The 23,587-nt window shown below is 47.4% G+C and overlaps 1 protein-coding gene across 1 annotated transcript in view; it reads left to right on the top strand.

The window, feature by feature from the left end:
- Positions 1-2,257: 2,257 nt before the first annotated feature.
- GNG13 (G protein subunit gamma 13) overlaps positions 2,258-23,587 on the top strand; it is a 36,890-nt gene continuing 15,560 nt past the window's right edge. Inside the window, exons 1-3 of the mRNA XM_063934864.1 lie at positions 2,258-2,584; positions 19,113-19,371; positions 19,625-19,761. Of these exons, the coding sequence (XP_063790934.1) occupies positions 19,664-19,761 (98 nt within the window). The 5' untranslated portion in view covers positions 2,258-2,584; positions 19,113-19,371; positions 19,625-19,663. The remainder of the gene's footprint in view (positions 2,585-19,112; positions 19,372-19,624; positions 19,762-23,587) is intronic.

The following is a 23,587-nucleotide window of genomic DNA, read 5'->3' as shown; positions in this document are numbered from 1 at the left end:
CCACAGGATAACATTGGGATATGATGACGCAACAGCGGATTTGTACCAATCGGTCAAAGCTTTCGGCCTCCCAGCATGCAAAGGACCCGTCCATATATCCCCGCCTCCTGGCTCAGGCAAATCAGTTTTTGTTTGGTGCAGCAGGAGCTGGACCATGGTCAGTGGGCTGCTGCTTTTTTAGCAGCCGTAAGCTTTTTTTATTTTCAGTCTTACTATTTTTTTGAACGATCTTTCTAAAAAGCGTCTTTTACGTACCTTAGATAGAGTCGCTCCAACAACTTCCTGCCGGGTCGCGACAATGCTTACCCACGAGTACAGTGCTGTTTCAGCGGGCATCTGTGTCGGATGTACTAGCAAGTCCTGCAGACGTTACCAGGCTGTGGCCGGAGCATGGGGAGAAGGTAAGGCATCGGTTCCGCTTAGAGGGGGAACACGGGCATAGCCGCACTGTTTTGGGAGGAGACTACCAAACAGTCGCTGACGGTGCTGCCACCTAGGGTGCACCAGCGCTAGCCCCTAGGGAATCATAGGCTCCAGGGGGGGTAGTATGAGGCAGGGACGGATCTAGACTTTTCTTTAGGGGGGGCGGTTTACTGTTTAATCTTGACTCCTCCCTCTACAGTCCCAACTCCTCCCATCTGCAATCCTAACTCCTCCTCTCTCAATTCTGACTGAACTTTTTGAGTGAGACTGAGATAGAGCTTTGTGATTGTTCTATGTACATGTGACTGTGCTATGGGGTAATTGTATTTATTAGCCCTAGTACCCACACACCAGAAAGTGAGGGGCACATGCTCTGTAACCCTTGCTCTCCTGGCTCCTCTGTGCTGCTGTGGTATAAGCTGCAGCACATCATTCTGCCTTAGGCTCTCCCCGGAGAGCTCTCTTCTGCTCAAAAGTGGGCGTGGCTATGACTGTGTTAGGGCCCCCCCCCCCCTAGATCTGGTATGAGGCCGCGATCCTTAGGGTTGATGTCAGCAGTGGGGAGACAGACGCTTCCTTGGTCGTCCCTCCCCCCGGTTCATGACCAGTTTCCTCCGAGTCTCCCGCAATGAACTGATTTCCCGCTTCCGTCTGAGACGCTGTGTACTAAGGGGACCCAGTCGCAGCACAGGCGGCTGTGTGACTGGTGCGTCAGTGTTCACTTGGTCGTAATATTGGGAGTAATATAGGAAATACATATAACCTGATACCGGTGATGTCGACACAGTGCTCGGCTGCTTGCTGATTGGCGCTCAGTCAGTTACCGTACTCCCGGTATCACATGTTTTCCTGGGTACCTCTATGGGGTGCGTAGTGGTTAACATCACTGACTCACAATCCTGAGTTCAATTCTTGACCACAATATATGTGTGGAGTTTGTATGCTCTCTCCGTGTTTGCTTTGGTTTCCTCACACATTCCAAAAAAACCTGCTGGTAGGTTACTTGGCTTCTGGCGGGGAAAAAAGAACCCTAGTGTATGTCCTTGTGGGAAGGAGTATAGAATAGACCAGAGGTTCTCAAACGCAGTCCTCAAGGCACCCCAATGTTCCAGGTTTTAAGTATATCCATGCTTGGCCACAGGTGACTTAATTACTGCCTCGGTCAATTTGATTTAACTACCTGTGCTGAGCCATGGATTTACTTAAAACCTGGACTGTGCTTTGAGGACCGTGTTTAAGAACCTCTGTTATAGACTAAGCTCCACTGGACTGATGTAACTGACTGATATGTGTGTGCTATAAAAAGAACTTATAATACTTCAAATCTCTGCTCCGACCATCCAGAAAAGCGGTGCATTCAGCTGCGTGGAAACCACCCCGCCACCTGCACTCGCTGTATTTTGTATATAGTCTTTAATCCCAACTCCAAGAAAACACTTCACATTTTACACTGCAAGACTAAACACACAGCTGCTGTATGAGGCAAAGGACGCTCCTTTGTCTCTACTGGGTGTCACTGTCAACTGCTATATCCTAAAACACACACACACACACACAAGCCTGGGCCAGCGCTAGTTTTCCTGGGGGAAGCAATTAAGGCAGAATCCCACAGACAGGTATCTATGGTAGCCGAACATTGCATGTCATTAGCACCAGGCAGCACTAAATGGTAAAAATACACCGGGTAACTAATGACTCCCACCAGCCCCATCTGAGGCCATCCCCTGTCTCCTCTCTCTGCCTGTATATGTGTGTGTGTGTGTGTGTGTGTGTGTGTGTTTTTTTTCCTTTCCTTCAACAAAACCTGCTACTTAATGCAGAGAGTATTGTAAGTGCTTACGAGAAGACAGGCATAAAAACAGCTCTCTCTATAAAGCCTTATCGCTGGGCCAGCTCTTAACCCATCCCCAGAAATAAAGGGCCATCACTCTTATTAATCCTCTCTCTCTCTCTCTCTCTCTCTGCAGCAGCTGGATTGCTGGTACATTAACAGATTACATCCTGGATCTTGGGCAGATTTAGCACGATTCCATCTGTTTAAAGGCCACTGGGTTTTTGGTGAGGCTGCGGGATACCCCTCCTGCTCTCTCCTGCAGAGGACTGAGATTTGTTTTTTGGTCAATTGGTTTTCTCTCCTGCAGGACACCTCCATGACACAAAGGTAAGGATTTTCCTCTTCCAGCCGGTTCTAGCAGCTATGGGTGATATGGGTTTGTGGTGCACAGGCTCTGGCAGGCAAGGGGTTAATGTCTCTTGCAATTCATGCATGTCCGGGCAGATGCAGGGGGCTGTTATGTGTAAGCCTGAATAATAAAGGTGGGGGGGGAGGAATGTGGTCACATAGCTATTGTTTTTGTTCCACTATGCCACAACATTCAAGAAGAAAAAGTGTGTGTATATTATATATATATATATATATATATATATATATATATATGTATATACATACATACACACGTACTGGTTTAACTCTGCGTCTTGCTCAAAGAGCTTGCAATCCAAGCAGTGCGTTTATTTATATTTTTTTGATAGCTTGCATGTTTATTTTATGTCTGATCAGAGTCTCTCAGACTTTTTTCCTGATCAATGGATATTTCATAGCTCTGATACACCTCAGCAGTATATTTCCGGCTAATGGCTCATTTGGGCCGCGGCTGGTCTTGAACAACTAGATAGCAAGTCAGCTCTGACCATGGTGGGAAGTTGTAGAAGAGGAGTGTTTTATGTGAGATTATTAACATACCCACTTCTAACCCTAAAATATATATGTAGTTTAATACCTCAATGTCTTTCTACTTCTTGGGGGAAATACTCTTACATGGATTAGGTTTGATAAGTGTTTCGGTTCCTGGCCTGTGGAGGCCATTTGTTCCCAAAGGGTGGAGGGCACTGTGACTGTCCAGTTGGCCGTGTCATTGTGAGCACCGGGTTACAGGACTGCCCAGACTGGTTGAGCTTGATGCCTCGTTCTCTGTACTTGCCGGCAGTGTCATAAATCGGTGTCTGAAACTTTCACATGATGATGCAGTGCACCATTTTGCCTGGCCAAGATTTTGTGTGATTAATAAGCATCTGTATTCTATGGGTACAAACATGAAGTCATTTCAGTAACCTGGCCAGAAATGTAAAGTCTCTTTATTGCCTTTTCCTCTGTTCTAGACCAACACCCCCCCCCCCCCCCCCCCCCCCCCCCCCCCCCCCCCATCCTCCTCCTCTAGCACCTAAGGGTCCATTTATAAAAACAGATGTAAATGTAAAAGGGGATGTTTTATAGCCAGAAAGATGGCTGTTGTCCCCCAATCTTATCCTCACTCTAGATTGTGAGCTCCCTACATTCTGCACCTGTTTCTATGTATGTGTAAGGCTCTGTGTCAGTCGTTACTATACATCACTATGAGGGACATGTATCAAGCCTTGGAAAGAGAAAGTACCAGCCAATTGGCTCCTAAATGCCATGTTACAGGCTGACAGGTAGGAGCTGATTGGTTGGCACTCTCTCTCTCACCAAGGTTTGATACCACTCCCCCTATATATGTTGGTTCTGTGTACAGAATTGTTAGGTATGTAATTGAAATACGTTGGATACTGAGATTTATTAGCACAGGTTAGCTCAGAACAATACTGGTACTGGAGGGGGCCTAAGTGCTCACCTGTCCAAACACCTGTCACCCCTCCTTTTCCCAATTAGCTGGGTAATCATGTTGCTAGGTCTCCTGGTGAAAGTTTAGGCTGCCCCCAGGCTATGTTGGTGCTGTTTGTTCTAGTCTAATTAGTTGCAGAAGATACCATTGGTACACTGTGCTTCCTACTGAGCGTACAGCAATCCAGGTCTACAGTCACACCGAAAGAGCTAACTCCACTCCTGTTGCCTATTAAAACCTTCCCGGCAATTAATTTGTAATCCGTTTTGTTGCAGAACAGAGCACAAATCCTGGCTTGGCCTGTGTTTGTGCCGGATTTATACGTCTTACCTTCCACTTTCTATTTCCAATCTCTTGTTAGGCTGGACCCACACTTAGGAAAGGAATTGCTATCCATTTATTCCCTCTTGGCAATCTGCAAAATCTTTAATGTTGCTGAAGTCTGTAGCAGATTTTGTTCATGGGAGTTGAGGGCAATAGATTTGAAAGTGTAATGCATGTCCTCAGTCCTTCTAACCAGGGTGTGGAGGGATCTGGGGCTGGGATGGCACAGGACTTTGTGCAGAAGTCGCCGGCCTTGGTAGCTGGGAGAGGCTTAATGGCACTGATCTATGTATGCTGGTGATAAGATGTCCAGGGGACTGTAAGGACCATATACAAACATACACAGCATGCGGTGCTCTAGGGGGGAGAATTGGGCAGCAGTGTGCAGACAGAGGGAAACTTGTCAGCAGAATTTGCATTGGGCTAATGCATGCATTAGTGGCTAGAAGCTGCTGTCAACACACACTCGATAAATAGGACTGTCCTGAGTAATCTGAACAGCCCAGCAGCAGCTATAGGATCTCCATTTATCCATGTCACAGTCCCATAGGGTTACATTGCTGCAGCCGCTATATTCACAGGAAACTTGGTCCATTTCTAGGTCTCTAATACATCGCGCCTCAGCGGCTGTCTAAGTCCCCCTTCTACTTAACGTTCCTATAAGCATGAGCTTGTGTATACCTCCACAAGTTGTGACCCAACAGTTAGTACAGTATGTCCACTGTGACATATATATTATAGAGGATGAGTATCCCTTATCCAATATGCTTGGCACCAGAAGTATTTTGGATATCGGATTTTTCTGTGTTTTGGAGTAATTGCCTACTATAATGAGATATCATGGCGATGGGACCAATACATTTATGTTTCATATACACCTTATACACACAGCCTGAAGGTCAATTAATACAATATTTTTAATAACTGTATTAAACAAACTTTGTGTACATTGAGCTTCATAAAATAAAGGTTTCACTATCTCACTCCAAAAATTTTGTATTACGGAACATTTGGATACGGGATGCTCAACATGTATGTATGTATGTATGTATGTATGTATGTGTGTATGTGTATATATATGTATGTATGTATGTGTGTGTATGTATATATATATATAATACACACACACACACATACTGTACTACCGGTCAAGTTTTACAGCACCCCCATCTTTCCAGTGTGTACTGACCCTTCACACAGTTTTACGTCTCACTGTATTCTTGGATTAACACACAGAAAAAAATAAGCAAAAAAAATAAGATTTTACTCACCGGTAAATCTATTTCTCGTAGTCCGTAGTGGATGCTGGGGACTCCGTAAGGACCATGGGGAATAGACGGGCTCCGCAGGAGACTGGGCACTCTAAGAAAGAATTAGGACTACTGGTGTGCACTGGCTCCTCCCTCTATGCCCCTCCTCCAGACCTCAGTTAAGGAAACTGTGCCCGGAAGAGCTGACATTTCAAGGAAAGGATTTTGGAATCCAGGGTAAGACTCATACCAGCCACACCAATCACACCGTATAACTCGTGATAACCTTACCCAGTTAACAGTATGAACAACAACAGAGCATCAACCAACGGATGCCAACATAACATAACCCTTTATTAAGCAATAACTATATACAAGTAATGCAGAAGAAGTCCGCACTTGGGACGGGCGCCCAGTATCCACTACGGACTACGAGAAATAGATTTACCGGTGAGTAAAGTCTTATTTTCTCTAACGTCCTAGTGGATGCTGGGGACTCCGTAAGGACCATGGGGATTATACCAAAGCTCCCAAACGGACGGGAGAGTGCGGATGACTCTGCAGCACAGAATGGGCAAACACAAGGTCCTCCTCAGCCAGGGTATCAAACTTGTAGAATTTTGCAAAAGTGTTTGAACCCGACCAAGTAGCAGCTCGGCAAAGCTGCAATGCCGAGACCCCTCGGGCAGCCGCCCAAGAAGAGCCCACCTTCCCTGTGGAATGGGCTTTTACTGATTTTGGATGCGGCAATCCAGCCGCAGAATGAGCCTGCTGAATCGTGTTACAGATCCAGCGAGCAATAGTTTGCTTTGAAGCAGGAGCACCCAGCTTGTTGGATGCATACAGGATAAACAGCGAGTCAGTTTTCCTGACTCCAGCTGTTCTGGCTACATAAATCTTCAAAGCCCTGACTACATCAAGTAACTTAGAATCCTCCAAGTCACGAGTAGCCGCAGGCACCACAATAGGTTGGTTCAAATGAAAAGATGACACCACCTTCGGCAGAAATTGCGGACGAGTCCGCAATTCTGCCCTGTCCATATGGAAAACCAGATAGGGGCTTTTACATGACAAAGCCGCCAATTCTGACACACGCCTAGCCGAAGCTAAGGCCAATAGCATGACCACTTTCCACGTGAGATACTTTAGCTCCACGGTCTTCAACCGCCATGCCGTCAAACGCAGCCGCGGTAAGTCTTGGAACAGACAGGGCCCCTGTTGCAACAGATCCTGTCTGAGAGGCAGAGGCTCTGGGTTCTCTGTGAGCATTTCTTGCAGTTCCGGCCGGGTATCAAGTCCTTCTTGGCCAATCCGGAACAATGAGTATTGTTCTCACTCCTCTTTTTCTTATGATTCTCAGCACCTTGGGTATGAGAGGAAGAGGAGGAAACACATAGACTGACTGGAACACCCACGGTGTTACTAGTGCGTCCACAGCTATCGCCTGAGGGTCTCTTGACCTGGCGCAATACCTTTGTAGCTTTTTGTTGAGGCGGGATGCCATCATGTCCACCTGTGGCAGTTCCCATCGATTTGTAATCTGTGTGAAGACTTCTTGATGAAGTCCCCACTCTCCCGGGTGGAGGTCGTGCCTGCTGAGGAAGTCTGCTTCCCAGTTGTCCACTCCCGGAATGAACACTGCTGACAGTGCTTGCACGTGATTCTCCGCCCAGGGAAGAATTCTGGTGGCTTCTGCCATCGCCACCCTGCTTCTTGTGCCGCCCTGGCGGTTTACATGAGCCACTGCGGTGATGTTGTCTGACTGAATCAGCACCGGTTGGTTGCGAAGCAGCGGCTCCGCTTGACTCAGGGCGTTGTATATGGCCTTAGTTCCAGGATATTTATGTGCAGACAAGTCTCCTGACTTGACCACAGCCCCTGGAAGTTTCTTCCCTGAGTGACTGCCCCCCACCCTCGGAGGCTTGCATCCGTGGTCACCAGGACCCAGTCCTGTATGCTGAACCTGCGGCCCTCGAGAAGGTGAGCACTCTGCAGCCACCACAGAAGAGACACCCTGGCCCTGGGGGATAGGGTGATCAGCCGATGCATCTGAAGATGCGATCCGGACCACTTGTCCAACATATCCCATTGAAAGGTCCTCGCATGGAACCTGCCGAAGGGAATGGCCTCGTACGATGCCACCATCTTTCCCAGGACTCGCGTGCAGTGATGCACCGACACCTGTTTTGGTTTTAAGAGGTCTCTGACCAGAGTCACGAGTTCCTGAGCCTTCTCCGCCGGGAGAAACACCTTCTTCTGGTCCGTGTCCAGAATCATGCCCAGGAAGGGCAGACGCGTCGTAGGAATCAGCTGCGACTTGGGAATATTCAGAATCCAGCCGTGCTGTTGCAACACTTCCTGAGAGTGTGCTACGCTGATCAGCAACTGCTCTCTGGACCTCGCCTTTATGAGGAGATCGTCCAAGTATGGGATAATTGTGACTCCTTGCTGTCGTAGGAGCACCATCATTTCCGCCATTACCTTGGTAAATATTCTCGGTGCCGTGGACAGACCAAACGGCAACGTCTGGAATTGGTAATGACAGTCCTGTACCACAAATCTGAGGTACTCCTGATGAGGTGGATAAATGGGGACATGCAGGTAAGCATCCTTTATGTCCAGAGACACCATAAAATCCCCCTCTTCCAGGCTTGCAATGACCGCTCTGAGCGATTCCATCTTGAACTTGAACTTTTTCAGGTAAATGTTCAGGGACTTTAAATTCAAAATGGGTCTGACCGAACCATCCGGTTTCGGTACTACAAACATTGTGGAATAGTAACCCCTTCCCTGTTGAAGGAGGGGAACCTTTACCACCACTTGCTGGAGATATAACTTGTGAATTGCCGCTAACACTACCTCCCTTTCTATGGGGGAAGCTGGCAGGGCCGATTTGAGGTAACGGTGAGGGGGCATCACTTCGAATTCCAGCTTGTATCCCTGAGACACAATCTGTCTAGCCCAGGGATCCACCTGTGAGCGAACCCACTGGTGGCTGAAATTTCGGAGACGCGTCCCCACCGCTCCCGGCTCCACTTGTGGAGCCCCAGCGTCATGCGGTGGATTTAGTGGAAGCCGGGGAGGACTTCTGTTCCTGGGAACTAGCTGTATTGTGCAGCTTCTTTCCTCTACTCCTGCCTCTGGCAAGAAAGGACGCACCTCTGACTTTCTTGCCTCTTTGTGATCGAAAGGACTGCATTTGGTAATACGGTGCTTTCTAAGGCTGTGAGGGAATATATGGCAAAAAATTTGACTTTCCAGCCGTAGCTGTGGAAACTAGGTCCGAGAGACCGTCCCCAAACAATTCCTCACCCTTATAAGGTAAAACCTCCATGTGCTTTTTTGAGTCGGCATCACCTGTCCATTGCCGAGTCCACAGGACCCTTCTGGCAGAAGTTGACATTGCATTTATTCTAGAGCCTAGTAGGCAAATGTCCCTCTGGGCATCCCTCATATATTGGATAGCGTCTTTTATATGCCCCAGGGTCAGTAAAATAGTATCCTTGTCCAAGGTATCCAGTTCCTCAGACAGAGTATCGGTCCATGCTGCTACAGCACTACACATCCAGGCCGACGCAATTGCCGGCCTCAGTATGGTACCGGAATGTGTATATACAGACTTCAGGATACCTTCCTGCTTCCTATCCGCAGGATCCTTTAGGGAGGCCGTATCCTGTGACGGCAGGGCCACCTTCTTAGATAAGCGTGTCAAAGCTTTGTCTACCCTAGGGGATGACTCCCAGCATAACCTATCCGTTGGCGGGAAGGGGTACGCCATAAGTAACCGTTTGGGAATCTGCACTTTCCTATCAGGAGAATCCCACGCTTTTTCACATAACTCATTTAACTCATGTGAAGGGGGAAAAGTCACTTCTTGCCTTTTTTCCCCAAACATATAAACCCTCTTGTCAGGGACAGGGTTTACCTCTGAAATGTGCAATACATCCTTCATTGCTATAATCATGTATCGGATGGCTTTAGCCATTTTAGGCTGCAGCTTTGCCTCATCGCCATCGACACTGGAGTCAGAATCCGTGTCGATATCTGTGTCAACAATTTGGGATAGTGGGCGCTTCTAAGACCCTGACGGCCTCTGCGCGGTAGGATCAGGCATGGGTTGAGACCCTGACTGTCCTAAGGCTTCAGCTTTATCCAACCTTTTATGCAAGGAGTTTACATTATCATTTAACACCTTCCACATATCCATCCAATCAGGTGTCGGCGGAGACACCACATTCAACTGCACCTGCTCTGCTTCCACATAGTTTTCCTCGTCAAACATGTCGACACAATTGTACCGACACACCACACACACAGGGGATGCTCTATTTGAGGACAGAATCCCCACAAGGCCTTTTGGAGAGACAGAGAGAGAGTATGCCAGCACACACCCCAGCGCTATATAACCCAGGAATTACACAGTAACTTAGTGTTTACCCAGTAGCTGCTGTATTATTGAATTTGCGCTAAATTTATGTGCCCCCCCCCTCTCTTTTCACCCTCTTTCTACCGTGATTCTGCAGGGGAGAGCCTGGGGAGCTTCCTCTCAGCGGAGCTGTGGAGAGAAAATGGCGCTGGTGAGTGCTGATGAAGAAGCCCCGCCCCCTCAGCGGCGGGCTTCTGTTCCGTGATTTTGTTGAAAAATAATGGCGGGGGCTCGTGCATATATACAGTGCCTAGCTGTATATATGCTCTATTTGCCAGGAGGTACTCAATTGCTGCCCAGGGCGCCCCCCCCTGCGCCCTGCACCCTACAGTGACCGGAGTGTGTGGGTTAGTGTGGGAGCAATGGCGCACAGCTGCAGTGCTGTGCGCTACCTCATGTGAAGACAGGAGTCTTCTACCGCCGATTTTGATGTCTTCTTGCTTTACTCGCCGTCTTCTGGCTCTGCGAGGGGGACGGCGGCGCGGCTCCGGACGACCAAGGGTGAGTTCCTGTGTTCGATCCCTCTGGAGCTAATGGTGTCCAGTAGCCTAAGAAGCGCAACCTATCCGCAGTTGGTAGGTTTGCTTCTCTCCCCTCAGTCCCACGTAGCAGAGAGTCTGTTGCCAGCAGAAGCTCTCTGAAAATAAAAAAACCTAACAAAATACTTTCTTATTAGCAAGCTCAGGAGAGCTCACTAAAATGCACCCAGCTCCGTCCGGGCACAGATTCTAACTGAGGTCTGGAGGAGGGGCATAGAGGGAGGAGCCAGTGCACACCAGTAGTCCTAATTCTTTCTTAGAGTGCCCAGTCTCCTGCGGAGCCCGTCTATTCCCCATGGTCCTTACGGAGTCCCCAGCATCCACTAGGACGTTAGAGAAATAATAATCATTTTGTTGAGCAAAACTGAATCAAAATACTTAGGGATCTATTTACTAAGCCCTGGGTGGAGATAAAGTGACAGCCAATCAGCTCCTATCTCTCATTTTTCAAACCCAGCCTGTGACATGGCAGTTAAACACTGATTGGCTGATACTTTATCTCCATCCGAGGATTAGTAAATAGACCCCTGAATCCCAACAGCCGCTCATACTCCTGGCTTTCTCTCTGTGGAGCACACACGTTGTTTGGGACATTCTCCCCAGCACTGTTGCAGGATCTCCCACATGTGCTGCACCCGTAGGTTGCTTTGCTTTCACCCTTCTGTTCAGTCCATGCCATGACAGCGTGACGTGTTTACGGCTGGAGACTGCGCTGCCCATTCCATGATTTGGAGCCTACAGATTTGTTCTTTTCCTCAAAAGTAGTTCTGACATATCCTGGAATCATTATTGTGCTGTTGGATGAACTCTTGACCACCTTGGCATAGATCAGAGGATATTACATGTTCGTACCAGCAATAGAGACCCAGACCATTATGCTGCCTCCTTCATATTTGATAGGTTGCGTCACAGGGGTTTATATACTAAGCAGCAGCTTCTAGCTCAAAATGTAGGGTGTTTTGTAAAAATCATTACCCTTTTAAATACTAGCCTTAAACATGCCAGGAAATGGCTGCTTTTACACACCCCTGCCAACTCGTCTGTGCCTATATCCTACACGCTGCACCAGAGATTTCACATTTTGATTCATTGTCCATAACGGTCTGTTGGTCTTCGGTAGCCCACTGGCAGTGTCTTATGGCCCATGCCATCCTCGTTTTCATTGCTGCCTGCCATCTGTAAGTTCTTAGCCCAGTGATTGCCAAACTCTGTCCTCAAGGCAACCCAACAGTTCAGGTTTTAAGGATATCCATGCTTAAGCACAGTTGACTATATTAGTACCTCAGTCAGTTTCTTTTATACCATCTATGCACAAACATATCCTTAAAACCTGGACTGTTAGGATGCTTTGAGCACAGAGTTTGGGAAACCTTGCCTTAAACCATAATACACTGTCGAGTCACATTATTATGACCATCTCCTACATTAGACGTCGGCAGCGCGTAGCCCATGAAGTCAGGTGTCGTGAGCTGGCTTGGTGGGTATATAAGGTGTGTGATAAGCCGTCTGCACACATATCACTTGATGCTGTCATGGGTAAAAGGGGCGATTTATCCGATTTGCAAAAACGGATGATTATCGGCTTTCGGGCCGAGGTTGGCAGGATATTTCTGACACAGCGCAGTTTGTGAACCATTCGTCTGCTGCTGTGGTGAAGGTGTATCGTGACTGGACAAATGGCACCATTGCGAATAATCAACATGGAAACTTCAGAGCACCACGTGCCACTGATGTCAGAGGTAAGCGTCGGCTAAGAAGATGCGTGAAGGCCGACCGACACGCTACAGTGGAGCAGCTCACCATCAAAATTAACCTGGGGGCTACCAGATGTGTGTCTAGCATGCACATGGCGGTTACTCTGGCATTAGCAGGTGGTCATAATAATGGGGGTAATTGAGTTGATCGCAGCAGCAAATTTGTTAGCAGTTGGACAAAACCATGTGTGCTGCAGGGGGGTCAGATATAACATGTGCAGAGAGAGTTAGATTTGGGTGGGGGGTGTTCAAACTGAAATCTAAATTGCAGTGTAAAAATAAATCAGCCAGTATTTACCCTGCACAGAAACAATATAACCCACCCAAATCTAACTCTCTCTGCACATGTTACATCTGCCCCCCTTCCCTGCAGTGCACATGGTTTTGCCCAACTGCTAACAAATTTGCTGCTCCGATCAGGTCTGAATTACCCCCAATATGATTTCACTGTGTACGTCCCTTTTTATAAAAGCTTTTTTTTTTATATAACTGAAACTTAAATGGTTAAAAATAATAAGAATTGCTCAATTTACTTTTTACATCTGCACCATTTCAGATTATTCACTGGATTTCAACTGCTTAAATTTCAATAAAAAAAAAGAATTTACTTACCGATAATTCTATTTCTCGGAGTCCGTAGTGGATGCTGGGGTTCCTGAAAGGACCATGGGGAATAGCGGCTCCGCAGGAGACAGGGCACAAAAAGTAAAGCTTTAGGATCAGGTGGTGTGCACTGGCTCCTCCCCCTATGACCCTCCTCCAAGCCTCAGTTAGGATACTGTGCCCGGACGAGCGTACACAATAAGGAAGGATTTATGAATCCCGGGTAAGACTCATACCAGCCACACCAATCACACTGTACAGCCTGTGATCTGAACCCAGTTAACAGTATGATAACAGCGGAGCCTCTGAAAGATGGCTCACAACAATAATAACCCGATTTTTGTAACTATGTACAAGTATTGCAGATAATCCGCACTTGGGATGGGCGCCCAGCATCCACTACGGACTCCGAGAAATAGAATTATCGGTAAGTAAATTCTTATTTTCTCTATCGTCCTAGTGGATGCTGGGGTTCCTGAAAGGACCATGGGGATTATACCAAAGCTCCCAAACGGGCGGGAGAGTGCGGATGACTCTGCAGCACCGAATGAGAGAACTCCAGGTCCTCCTTAGCCAGGTTATCAAATTTGTAGGATTTTACAAACGTGTTTGCCCCTGACTAAATAGCCGCTCGGCAAAGTTGTAAAGCCGAGACCCCTCGGGCAGCCGCCCAAGATGAGCCCACCTTCCTTGTGGAATGGGCATTTACATATTTTGGCTGTGGCAGGCCTGCCACAGAATGTGCAAGCTGAATTGTATTACACATCCAACTAGCAAAAGTCTGCTTAGAAGCAAGAGCACCCAGTTTGTTGGGTGCATACAGGATAACAGCAAGTCAGTTTTCCTGACTCCAGCCGTCCTGGAACCTATATTTTCAGGGCCCTGACCACATCTAGCCACTTGGAGTCCTCCAAGTCCCTAGTAGGCGCAAGACACCACAATAAGCTGGTTCAGGTGAAACACTGACACCACCTTAGGGAGAGAACTGGGGACGAGTCCGCAGCTCTGCCCTGTCCGAATGGACAAACAGATATGGGCTTTTATGAGAAAAAAACCACCAATTTGACACTCGCCTGGTCCAGGCCAGGTCCAAGAGCATGTTCACTTTTCATGTGAGATGCTTCAAATCCACAGATTTGACTGGTTTTAAACCAATGTGTTTTGAGGAATCCCAGAACTACGTTGAGATCCCACAGTGCCACTGGAGGCACAAAAGGGGGTTGTATATGCAATACTCCCTTGACAAACTTCTGGACTTCAGGAACTGAAGCCAATTCTTTCTGGAAGAAAAATCGACAGGGCCGAAATTTGAACCTTAATGGACCCCAATTTGAGGCCCATAGACACTCCTGTTTGCAGGAAATGCAGGAATCGACCGAGTTGAAATTTCTTCGTGGGGCCTTCCTGGCCTCACACCACGCAACATATTTTCGCCACATGTGGTGATAATGTTGTGCGGTCACCTCCTTTCTGGCTTTGACCAGGGTAGGAATGACCTCTTCCTGAATGCCTTTTCCCTTAGGATCCGGCGTTCCACCGCCATGCCGTCAAACGCAGCTGCGGTAAGTCTTGGAACAGACATGGTACTTGCTGAAACAAGTCCCTTCTTAGCGGCAGAGGCCATAAGTCCTCTGTGAGCATCTCTTGAAGTTCCGGGTACCAAGTCCTTCTTGGCCAATCCGGAGCCATGAGTATAGTTCTTACTCCTCTACGTCTTATAATTCTCAGTACCTTAGGTATGAAAAGCAGAGGATGGAACACATACACCGACTGGTACACCCACGGTGTTACCAGAACGTCCACAGCTATTGCCTGAGGGTCTCTTAACCTGGCGCAATACCTGTCCCGTTTTTTGTTCAGACGGGACGCCATCATGTCCACCTTTGGTAATTCCCAACGGTTTACAATCATGTGGAAAACTTCCCCATGAAGTTCCCACTCTGCCGGGTGGAGGTCGTGCCTACTGAGGAAGTCTGCTTCCCAGTTTCCATTCCCAGAATGAAACACTGCTGACAGTGCTATCACATGATTTTCCGCCCAGCGAAAAGTCCTTGCAGTTTTTGCCACTGCCCTCCTGCTTCTTGTGCCGCCCTGTCTATTTACGTGGGCGACTGCCGTGATGTTTTATCCCACTGGATCAATACCGGCTGACCTTGAAGCAGAGGTCTTGCTAAGCTTAGAGCATTATAAATTTACCCTTAGCTATATTTATGTGGAGAAAAGTCTCCAGACTTGATCACACTCCCTGGAAATTTTTTCCTTGTGTGACTGCTCCCCAGCCTCTCGGGCTGGCCTCCGTGGTCACCAACATCCAAAACTGAATGCCGAATCTGCGGCCCTCTAGAAGATGAGCACTCTGTAACCACCACAGGAGAGACACCCTTGTCCTTGGATATAGGGTTATCCGCTGATGCATCTGAAGATGCGATCCGGACCATTTGTCCAGCAGATCCCACTGAAAAGTTCTTGCATGAAATCTGCCGACTGGAATTGCTTCGAAGGAAGTCACCATTTTTTTACCATGGCCCTTGTGCAATGATGCACTGATTTTAGGAGGTTCCTGACTAGCTCGGATAACTCCCTGGCTTTCTCTTCCGGGAGAAACACCTTTTTCTGGACTGTGTCCAGAATCATCCCAAAGCACAGGAGACTTGTTGTCGGGATCAGCTGCGATTTTGGAATATTTAGAATCCACCCCTGCTGTTGTAACAGTATCCGAGATAGTGCTACTCCGACCTCCAACTGTTCCCTGGACTTTGCCCTTATCAGGAGATCGTCCAAGTAAGGGATAATTAAGACGCCTTTTCTTCGAAGAAGAACCATCATTTCGGCCATTACCTTGGTAAAGACCAGGGGTGCCGTGGACAATCCAAACGGCAGCGTCTGAAACTGATAGTGACAGTTCTGTACCACGAACCTGAGGTACCCTTAGTGATAAGGGCAAATTTGGGACATGGAGGTAAGCATCCCTGATGTCTCGGGACACCATATAGTCCCCTTCTTCCCGGTTCGTTATCACTGCTCTGAGTGACTCCATCTTGATTTGAACCTTTGTAAGTGTTCAAATTTTTTTAGATTTAGAATAGGTCTCACCTAGCCTTCTGGCTTCAGTACCACAATATAGTGTGGAATAATACCCCTTTTCTTGTTGTAGGAGGGGTAATTTAATTATCACCTACTGGGAATACAGCTCGTGAATTGTTTCCCATACTGCCTCCTTGTCGGAGGGAGACCTTGGTAAAGCAGACTTCAGGAGCCTGCGCAGGGGAAACGTCTCGACATTCCAATCTGTACCCCTGGGATACTACTTGTAGGATCCAGGGGTCCTGTACGGTCTCAGCGTCATGCTGAGAGCTTGTCAGAAGCGGTGGAACGCTTCTGTTCCTGGGAATGGGCTGCCTGCTGCAGTCTTCTTCCCTTTCCTCTATCCCTGGGCAGATATGACTCTTATAGGGACGAAAGGACTGAAGCTGAAAAGACGGTGTCTTTTTCTGCAGAGATGTGACTTAGGGTAAAAAACGGTGGATTTTCCAGCAGTTGCCGTGGCCACCAGGTCCGATGGACCGACCCCAAATAACTCCTCTTCCTTTATACGGCAATACACCTTTGTGCCGTTTGGAATCTGCATCACCTGACCACTGTCGTGTCCATAAACATCTTCTGGCAGATATGGACATCGCACTTACTCTTGATGCCAGAGTGCAAATATCCCTCTGTGCATCTCGCATATATAGAAATGCATCCTTTAAATGCTCTATAGTCAATAAAATACTGTCCCTGTCAAGGGTATCAATATTTTTAGTCAGGGAATCCGACCAAGCCACCCCAGCTCTGCACATCCAGGCTGAGGCGATCGCTGGTCGCAGTATAACACCAGTATGTGTGTATATACTTTTTATGATATTTTCCAGCCTCCTGTCAGCTGGCTCCTTGAGGACGGCCCTATCTATAGACGGTACCGCCACTTGTTCTGATAAGCGTGTGAGCGCCTTATCCACCCTAAGGGGTGTTTCCCAACGCGCCCTAACTTCTGGCGGGAAAGGGTATACCGCCCATATTTTCTATCGGGGGGAACCCACGCATCATCACACACTTCATTTAATTTATCTGATTCAGGAAAAACTACGGTAGTTTTTTCACATCCCACATAATACCCTCTTTTGTGGTACTTGTAGTATCAGAAATATGTAACACCTCCTTCATTGCCCTTAACGTGTGGCCCTAATAAGGAATACGTTTGTTTATTCACCGTCGACACTGGATTCAGTGTCCCTGTCTGTGTCTGTGTCGACCGACTAAAGTAAACGGGCGTTTTAAAACCCCTGACGGTGTTTTTGAGACGTCTGGACCGGTACTAATTGTTTGTCGGCCGTCTCATGTCGTCAACCGACCTTGCTGCGTGTTGACATTATCACGTAATTCCCTAAATAAGCCATCCATTCCGGTGTCGACTCCCTAGAGAGTGACATCACCATTACAGGCAATTGCTCCGCCTCCTCACCAACATCGTCCTCATACATGTCGACACACACGTACCGACACACAGCACACACACAGGGAATGCTCTGATAGAGGACAGGACCTACTAGCCCTTTGGAGAGGGAGAGTTTGCCAGCACACACCAAAAACGCTATAATTATATAGGGACAACCTTATATAAGTGTTTTTCCTTATAGCATCTTTTTTATATATTTCTAACGCCAAATTAGTGCCCCCCCTCTCTGTTTTAACCCTGTTTCTGTAGTGCAGTGCAGGGGAGAGCCTGGGAGCCTTCCCTCCAGCCTTTCTGTGAGGGAAAATGGCGCTGTGTGCTGAGGAGATAGGCCCCGCCCCTTTTTCGGCGGCCTCGTCTCCCGCTCTTAACGGATTCTGGCAGGGGTTAAATATCTCCATATAGCCCCCGGAGGCTATATGTGAGGTATTTTTAGCCAAAAATAGGTTTTCATTGCCTCCCAGGGCGCCCCCCTTCCAGCGCCCTGCACCCTCAGTGACTGCCGTGTGAAGTGTGCTGAGAGGAAATGGCGCACAGCTGCAGTGCTGTGCGCTACCTTAAGAAGACTGAGGAGTCTTCATGCCGCCGATTCTGGACCTTCTTCTTGTTTCAGCATCTGCAAGGGGGCCGGCGGCGAGGCTCCGGTGACCATCCAGGCTGTACCTGTGATCGTCCCTCTGGAGCTAATGTCCAGTAGCCAAAGAAGCCAATCCATCCTGCACACAGGTGAGTTCACTTCTTCTCCCCTAAGTCCCTCGTTGCAGTGATCCTGTTGCCAGCAGGACTCACTGTAAAATAAAAAACCTAAGCTAAACTTTTCTAAGCAGCTCTTTAGGAGAGCCACCTAGATTGCACCCTTCTCGGCCGGGCACAAAAATCTAACTGAGGCTTGGAGGAGGGTCATAGGGGGAGGAGCCAGTGCACACCACCTGATCCTAAAGCTTTACTTTTTGTGCCCTGTCTCCTGCGGAGCCGCTATTCCCCATGGTCCTTTTCAGGAACCCCAGCATCCACTAGGACGATAGAGAAAACTGGGAAAATGGGTATGTTCTAAAACCTTGGAACAGTAGTTAATAAAAAAAAAAAAAAAAAAAAAAAGTAAAACGTTTCGGTTAAAGGATTTTTCTTTTTGTTTGGGTTCAGGGTCACCTTTTATATTAAATCCTCTCAGTTGAGTCGCTGTTAAAACTGGCTTGTAAGTAAATGCATTAAAATCTATTGTTGGATCCACAGATGAAGCAGCCTTTATTACAGCATTTTTGGCTAGCTCTACTGTACACCAGTGAAGCAGATCAATATCACATTTTTCCATAATACAATTATGAATGCAGCCTGCGATAGTGATTGTCTGTATCTTGTTGCAAGTCGGGTTAGCTTTACAATTTGCAATACAGTCTACTCAATCTGCACTGTACAGTAAGTAGGCTCAAGCCATCGCACTGGTTTTGCAGAAAGGTAATTTAGCTCACCTCTAATCGGGTGCATCCACCCGAATTTCTCCCGGAAGTAAGGGCCTGGTATGCACGAGCCCTCAGCACAGCCTGAAGACTGTCAGTCACCAATGTACTAATGCATTTAAATGCCTCTTTGTGTCAATGAAAGGGTTGCTAATATGACGTTTCATATTCACTCACTTTGTCCTACTTTGCCTCCCCCCTAGGCACTCACATGGACCCCGGTGACACACCTGCCCTCAATGCCAATTACTGCAGCCTGTGATTGCTATATAAAAGAGCCGCCTTGCTCCGTCCTCACTCACTCGGCCACTCCTAAGTGGAACATTCAAATCGGATTCAAATTCTACCTGCGCCTTATTTGGCTTGTGCTGGAAGTACATGCAAAGCAGGATCTAGGCTGCCAGAGCTGAGAAGCCGTACTAGGAGCCACTGCTTGTCCACAGTCTGCCTGACAGACAGCAGGTAAGGGGACCTCAGTCATGCAGCACAACGTGGGATGATAAAGTCCAGTGATCCAGCACTGGGAAATGGTTTCTTTTACAGCACAGAATTCCGATTTAATTGTTTTTTAAATATGGAAAATACCAACAATGTGAATGGGGCCCATTCTGGGAGCCGGAACCTGTACGGGATAGAAAAATCTGATCTCTAGTTGTTGAGTGTTTTCTCCATATGTTTCATGGCTGAATATAATTCCCATGTTTCCTTTTTATAGCACAGTCTCCGTGGAGTCTTCTAGCTTATATCCGCAATCATGGATGAGATGGATGCGCCCCAGATGAAGAAGGAGGTGGAGAGCCTGAAGTACCAGCTGGCCTTCAAGAGAGAGATGTCTTCCAAATCGATACCTGAGTAAGTGCGGGAGATAGTTCCAGGAACAGGCAGATAATATTCCAGTATAAAAAGTAACCAATATCGGGGGGGAGGGGGGTGGGGGGGGTGTATGGCTGTTTTACTGCTGCCTTGCTAAAAGTGCTCCTTTGACAGTCACTAGCTAGCAGAGGAGGAACCAGGCGCCAGCAGTGAGTATCTCAAGGCCGTGCGACGCAGCTCCTGAGACTCGGCAGTCCTGCATTATGGGATACTAGCTGTAGACATTATTTATTCAACAATCTGGAAATATGTGTGTGACAATACACTCTCATGACCTCAGTACAGGGATTCGCAATCCCTGGGACAGAACACATCTGTGCATCACAATCCAGTGCTGAAGTGTCACACAAATTATGGGTGGGATGTAGAAAAGGACATATTAAAGAAACAAAGTTGAGCTATGTTTGCTGTTGAAGGGTGATTGCACTTATAGGGGGATATTCAATTGTTTGAGAAGTCGTTGGGTGTCTGTTTTTTCCTGTCTATTACATAGGAAAAAACAGACACCCAACTGACTTTTCAAACAACTGAATTCCCCCCATAGCATCTTCTTTCAGGGTGTAACAGCGCCAGGCTGCAGCCCCCTGCCCTATTCTCTACAATGGTTTAACGTTGGTATTTTAGATGTAAAAGAAAAATCACATGAGCTCAATTAAACATAAGTGCAACAAAGCTCACGGTTCTGTCTAGCGGTGGTTCTCAACCTCAGGTTTTCCCAGCAGATGTCGTGTGGATTAGGTCTGTGGAAGCAGGTGGGATAATTACTGTCATAGATTAACTCATCTGTGCATAATTGCAGAGGTACAGAAAACATGATCTGTTAGGGGTACTTGAGAAGTGGTGTTGAAACGCCCTGATGGGTTCAGTATGAATTACCGGCGGCCGGGATGTCAGTATACCGACCGCGGCAATCCTGGCCACCAGTATGGCAGCAGTGGGGCGAGCACTAGAAAGCCCCTTGCGGCCTCACTGTGCTCACCACAGGTTATATTCTTCCTCTATGGGTGGCGTGGACACCCACAGAGGGAGAATAGCCTGTGTCACCGGTATTCTGGAGTCAGCGTTTCACTGTTAGTTGGTATCCCGACTAGCGGTATTTTAACCGCTTCCCGTCCTGATGTATAGTGTAGAGAACTTGTCCTGACATGACTTATATGTCAAGCATGATCCAGGATGTGGTTAAAAAGTTCCTTGGTACCAGCTCTATATACTCATTGGATTGGAAGAGTGACCCTGCCAGGCTCCCGTCACCTCCAGGCCTAGTAGTGGCGGCACACACTGCAGTTAATTTTATGTACCTCGTGCCTCAGAGGTAGCACTGCTTTCCCATAAGGACATTTTGTTTAGCACATAAAACTACTTTCTCCACTGGGTGTTGTGACAATGGCAGTACAGACGGTGTAAGGGTTAGCATTACTGCCACACAGCACCGAGGTCATGGGTTCAATCCCACTATGTCCCTAACTGTGTGGAGTTTGTATATGCTCCCCGTGCTTGCAAGGGATTTCTTCGGCTACTCCTGTTCCTCCCACAACCCAAAAATATACTGCTAGGTTAATTGGCTCCAACAAACAATTAACCCTAGTGTATATCCATTGTAACTGGCTGCAGAAGTTAGAGTTTGTCACATTCCCATTTCGCATACTTTCCAAATGTCTCCTACACAGTGTAAAGGGTGAACATGGGTTTGCAGAACAAGCTTATAGCCACTTGTTAAAATTTGGGAGATACAGCCACGTGCACAGGTCCCAAGTGTACTAGCCCATTATTAAGCCAAAAAAATGAATCGCTGCTCAAGCTGAACAGCCTCCGCTGGAAACGATTGATTCTTCTTTTTAAATTTAGACAATTGTTCACGAAAACATTTTGGTACATTCACTTCAGAATCCAATTCAAACTCCTCAGTCATCTATAATCCTTTCCTATACCGTGCTCACCGTCTCCCCCCTCCCTACTGCCTACCTCATCCCATTCCTGCCTTCAGGATTTACGTCTGTGCTGCTCCCCACCTCTGGAACTCTCTCCCTCTCCAAAGCTTCAAATAGGCTTCCAAAACCCACTTCTTGATAAAAGCCTTTCAGCTCTAATCCTAAATCACTCATCTGTGTTCCTCTCTCACTACCTCTCCCTCCTGTATCACCCGGCTGTTCGCCTTTCCTCTGTAAATTGCAGCTCTCAAATGCAGGGCCCTCATCCCTCATGTGATCTTCCTTTCCTCACTTATACTATCACCCCATCAGCCAATGCCCTCAATGGCACCAAACTTTTGGGTTCAACAGCAGGCTTTACTTATGTGGGTGTTATGTAAATGGTTATATCTCAATGTTCTGCAATGTTTTATACTGTAAGGGGGAGATTTACTAAGAATCGTGTTTGGTCAATTTGGGCATTTTTCAGTGATAAAGCTACAATTTTGCAAATCGGAAATCTACTAATGTCCAATTCGCCTGGATAGAGTATGTCAAACATGACTTTGCAGACCAATTTGCAGCAACTCACCATCGAGCCAAACATTGTCAGAATAGCATTGGTACCAATACAAAACGTGAATTTACTAAGAAGCGAATTGATTTTGTACACTTTGGTGCCAATGCACTTCTTTAAAAAATTGTGTTTGCATGTGAAAACCCTTTTAATTGGCACAATTTCAATCAGGGTGCTTAGAAAAGTGCACCAAACCAGCTGCCGCACTCCTCCTGCTCACAAGCATGGCTGAGGCAGGGTATTCAGTTCTGTGGACAGAACAAATGTCACCAATGAATGTATTTCGGTGTTTTGAGGGAGTTTTTAATAACACAATGGTATCACCACTGACGCATGTGCGGATTCGTATCGATCGGAATAGGTTTGCGATTTTCATAGATTTACTCTGATTTTCGTTGTAACCACGATTTGCGAATTCAGTTGTGAACATCCAACATGACTGAACTCGCAGACGCTGTAACACGACTAGTTACACCATCGAACGGCAATACATAAGCAAACCCGATTCTTAGTCGTTCTGAGATTTGCGGCAAAAAATGTTCCTGGCGATAATGGGGCTAATTCAGACCTGATCACTAGGAAAGGATTTTTGCACTGCTGCGATCAGATAGTCGCCGCCTACAGGGGGAGTGTATTTTAGCTGTGCAAGTGTGTGATCGCATGTGTAGCAGAGCTGTACAAACTGATTTTGTGCAGTCTCTGCCCAGCCCAGGACTTACTCAGCCGCCGCGATCACTTCAGCCTGTCCGGGGCCGGAATTGACGTCAGGATCCCTCACTGCAAACACATGGACATGCCTGCATTTTTCCCCAAACACTCACTGAAAACGGACAGTTGCCACCCAGAAACGCCCTGTTCCTGTCCATCTCCTTGCAATCGCCCGTGCGAACGGATCCATCGAACAAACCCATCACTGAGCGGCGATCCGCTTTGTACCCGTGCAACGCGCCTGTGCAGTGCGGTGCATACGCATGCACAGTTCTGACCTGATCGCTAGGCTGTGAGAAAACACAGCCTAGCGATCAGGTCTGAATTACCACCAAGGTATGAAAACTGATCACAGCCCAACACTATTCTTAGTAAATTTCGCCATGTCTTTTAGCATTTTTGTTGTTGTTAATAATTTGCACCGTTTCTGCTTGCATGCTTTGTAATGTGCTGTGTTATCTGGTGGCTCCCAAACTCCGTCCTCAGGGCACCCTACCTGCCCAGGTTTAAGGATATTAATCCATAAGCACAGGTGATTTAAGGGTCTATGTACTAAGGTTTGGAGAGAGATAAAGTTGCCAAAGATATAGTACTAACCAGTCAGCTCCTGTCA

This window comes from Pseudophryne corroboree, chromosome 7 (assembly GCF_028390025.1).
Source record: "Pseudophryne corroboree isolate aPseCor3 chromosome 7, aPseCor3.hap2, whole genome shotgun sequence".
NCBI lineage: Eukaryota > Metazoa > Chordata > Amphibia > Anura > Myobatrachidae > Pseudophryne > Pseudophryne corroboree.
Note: the sequence above shows the minus strand (reverse complement) of the source record. Positions and strands in the feature narration are given on the sequence as shown.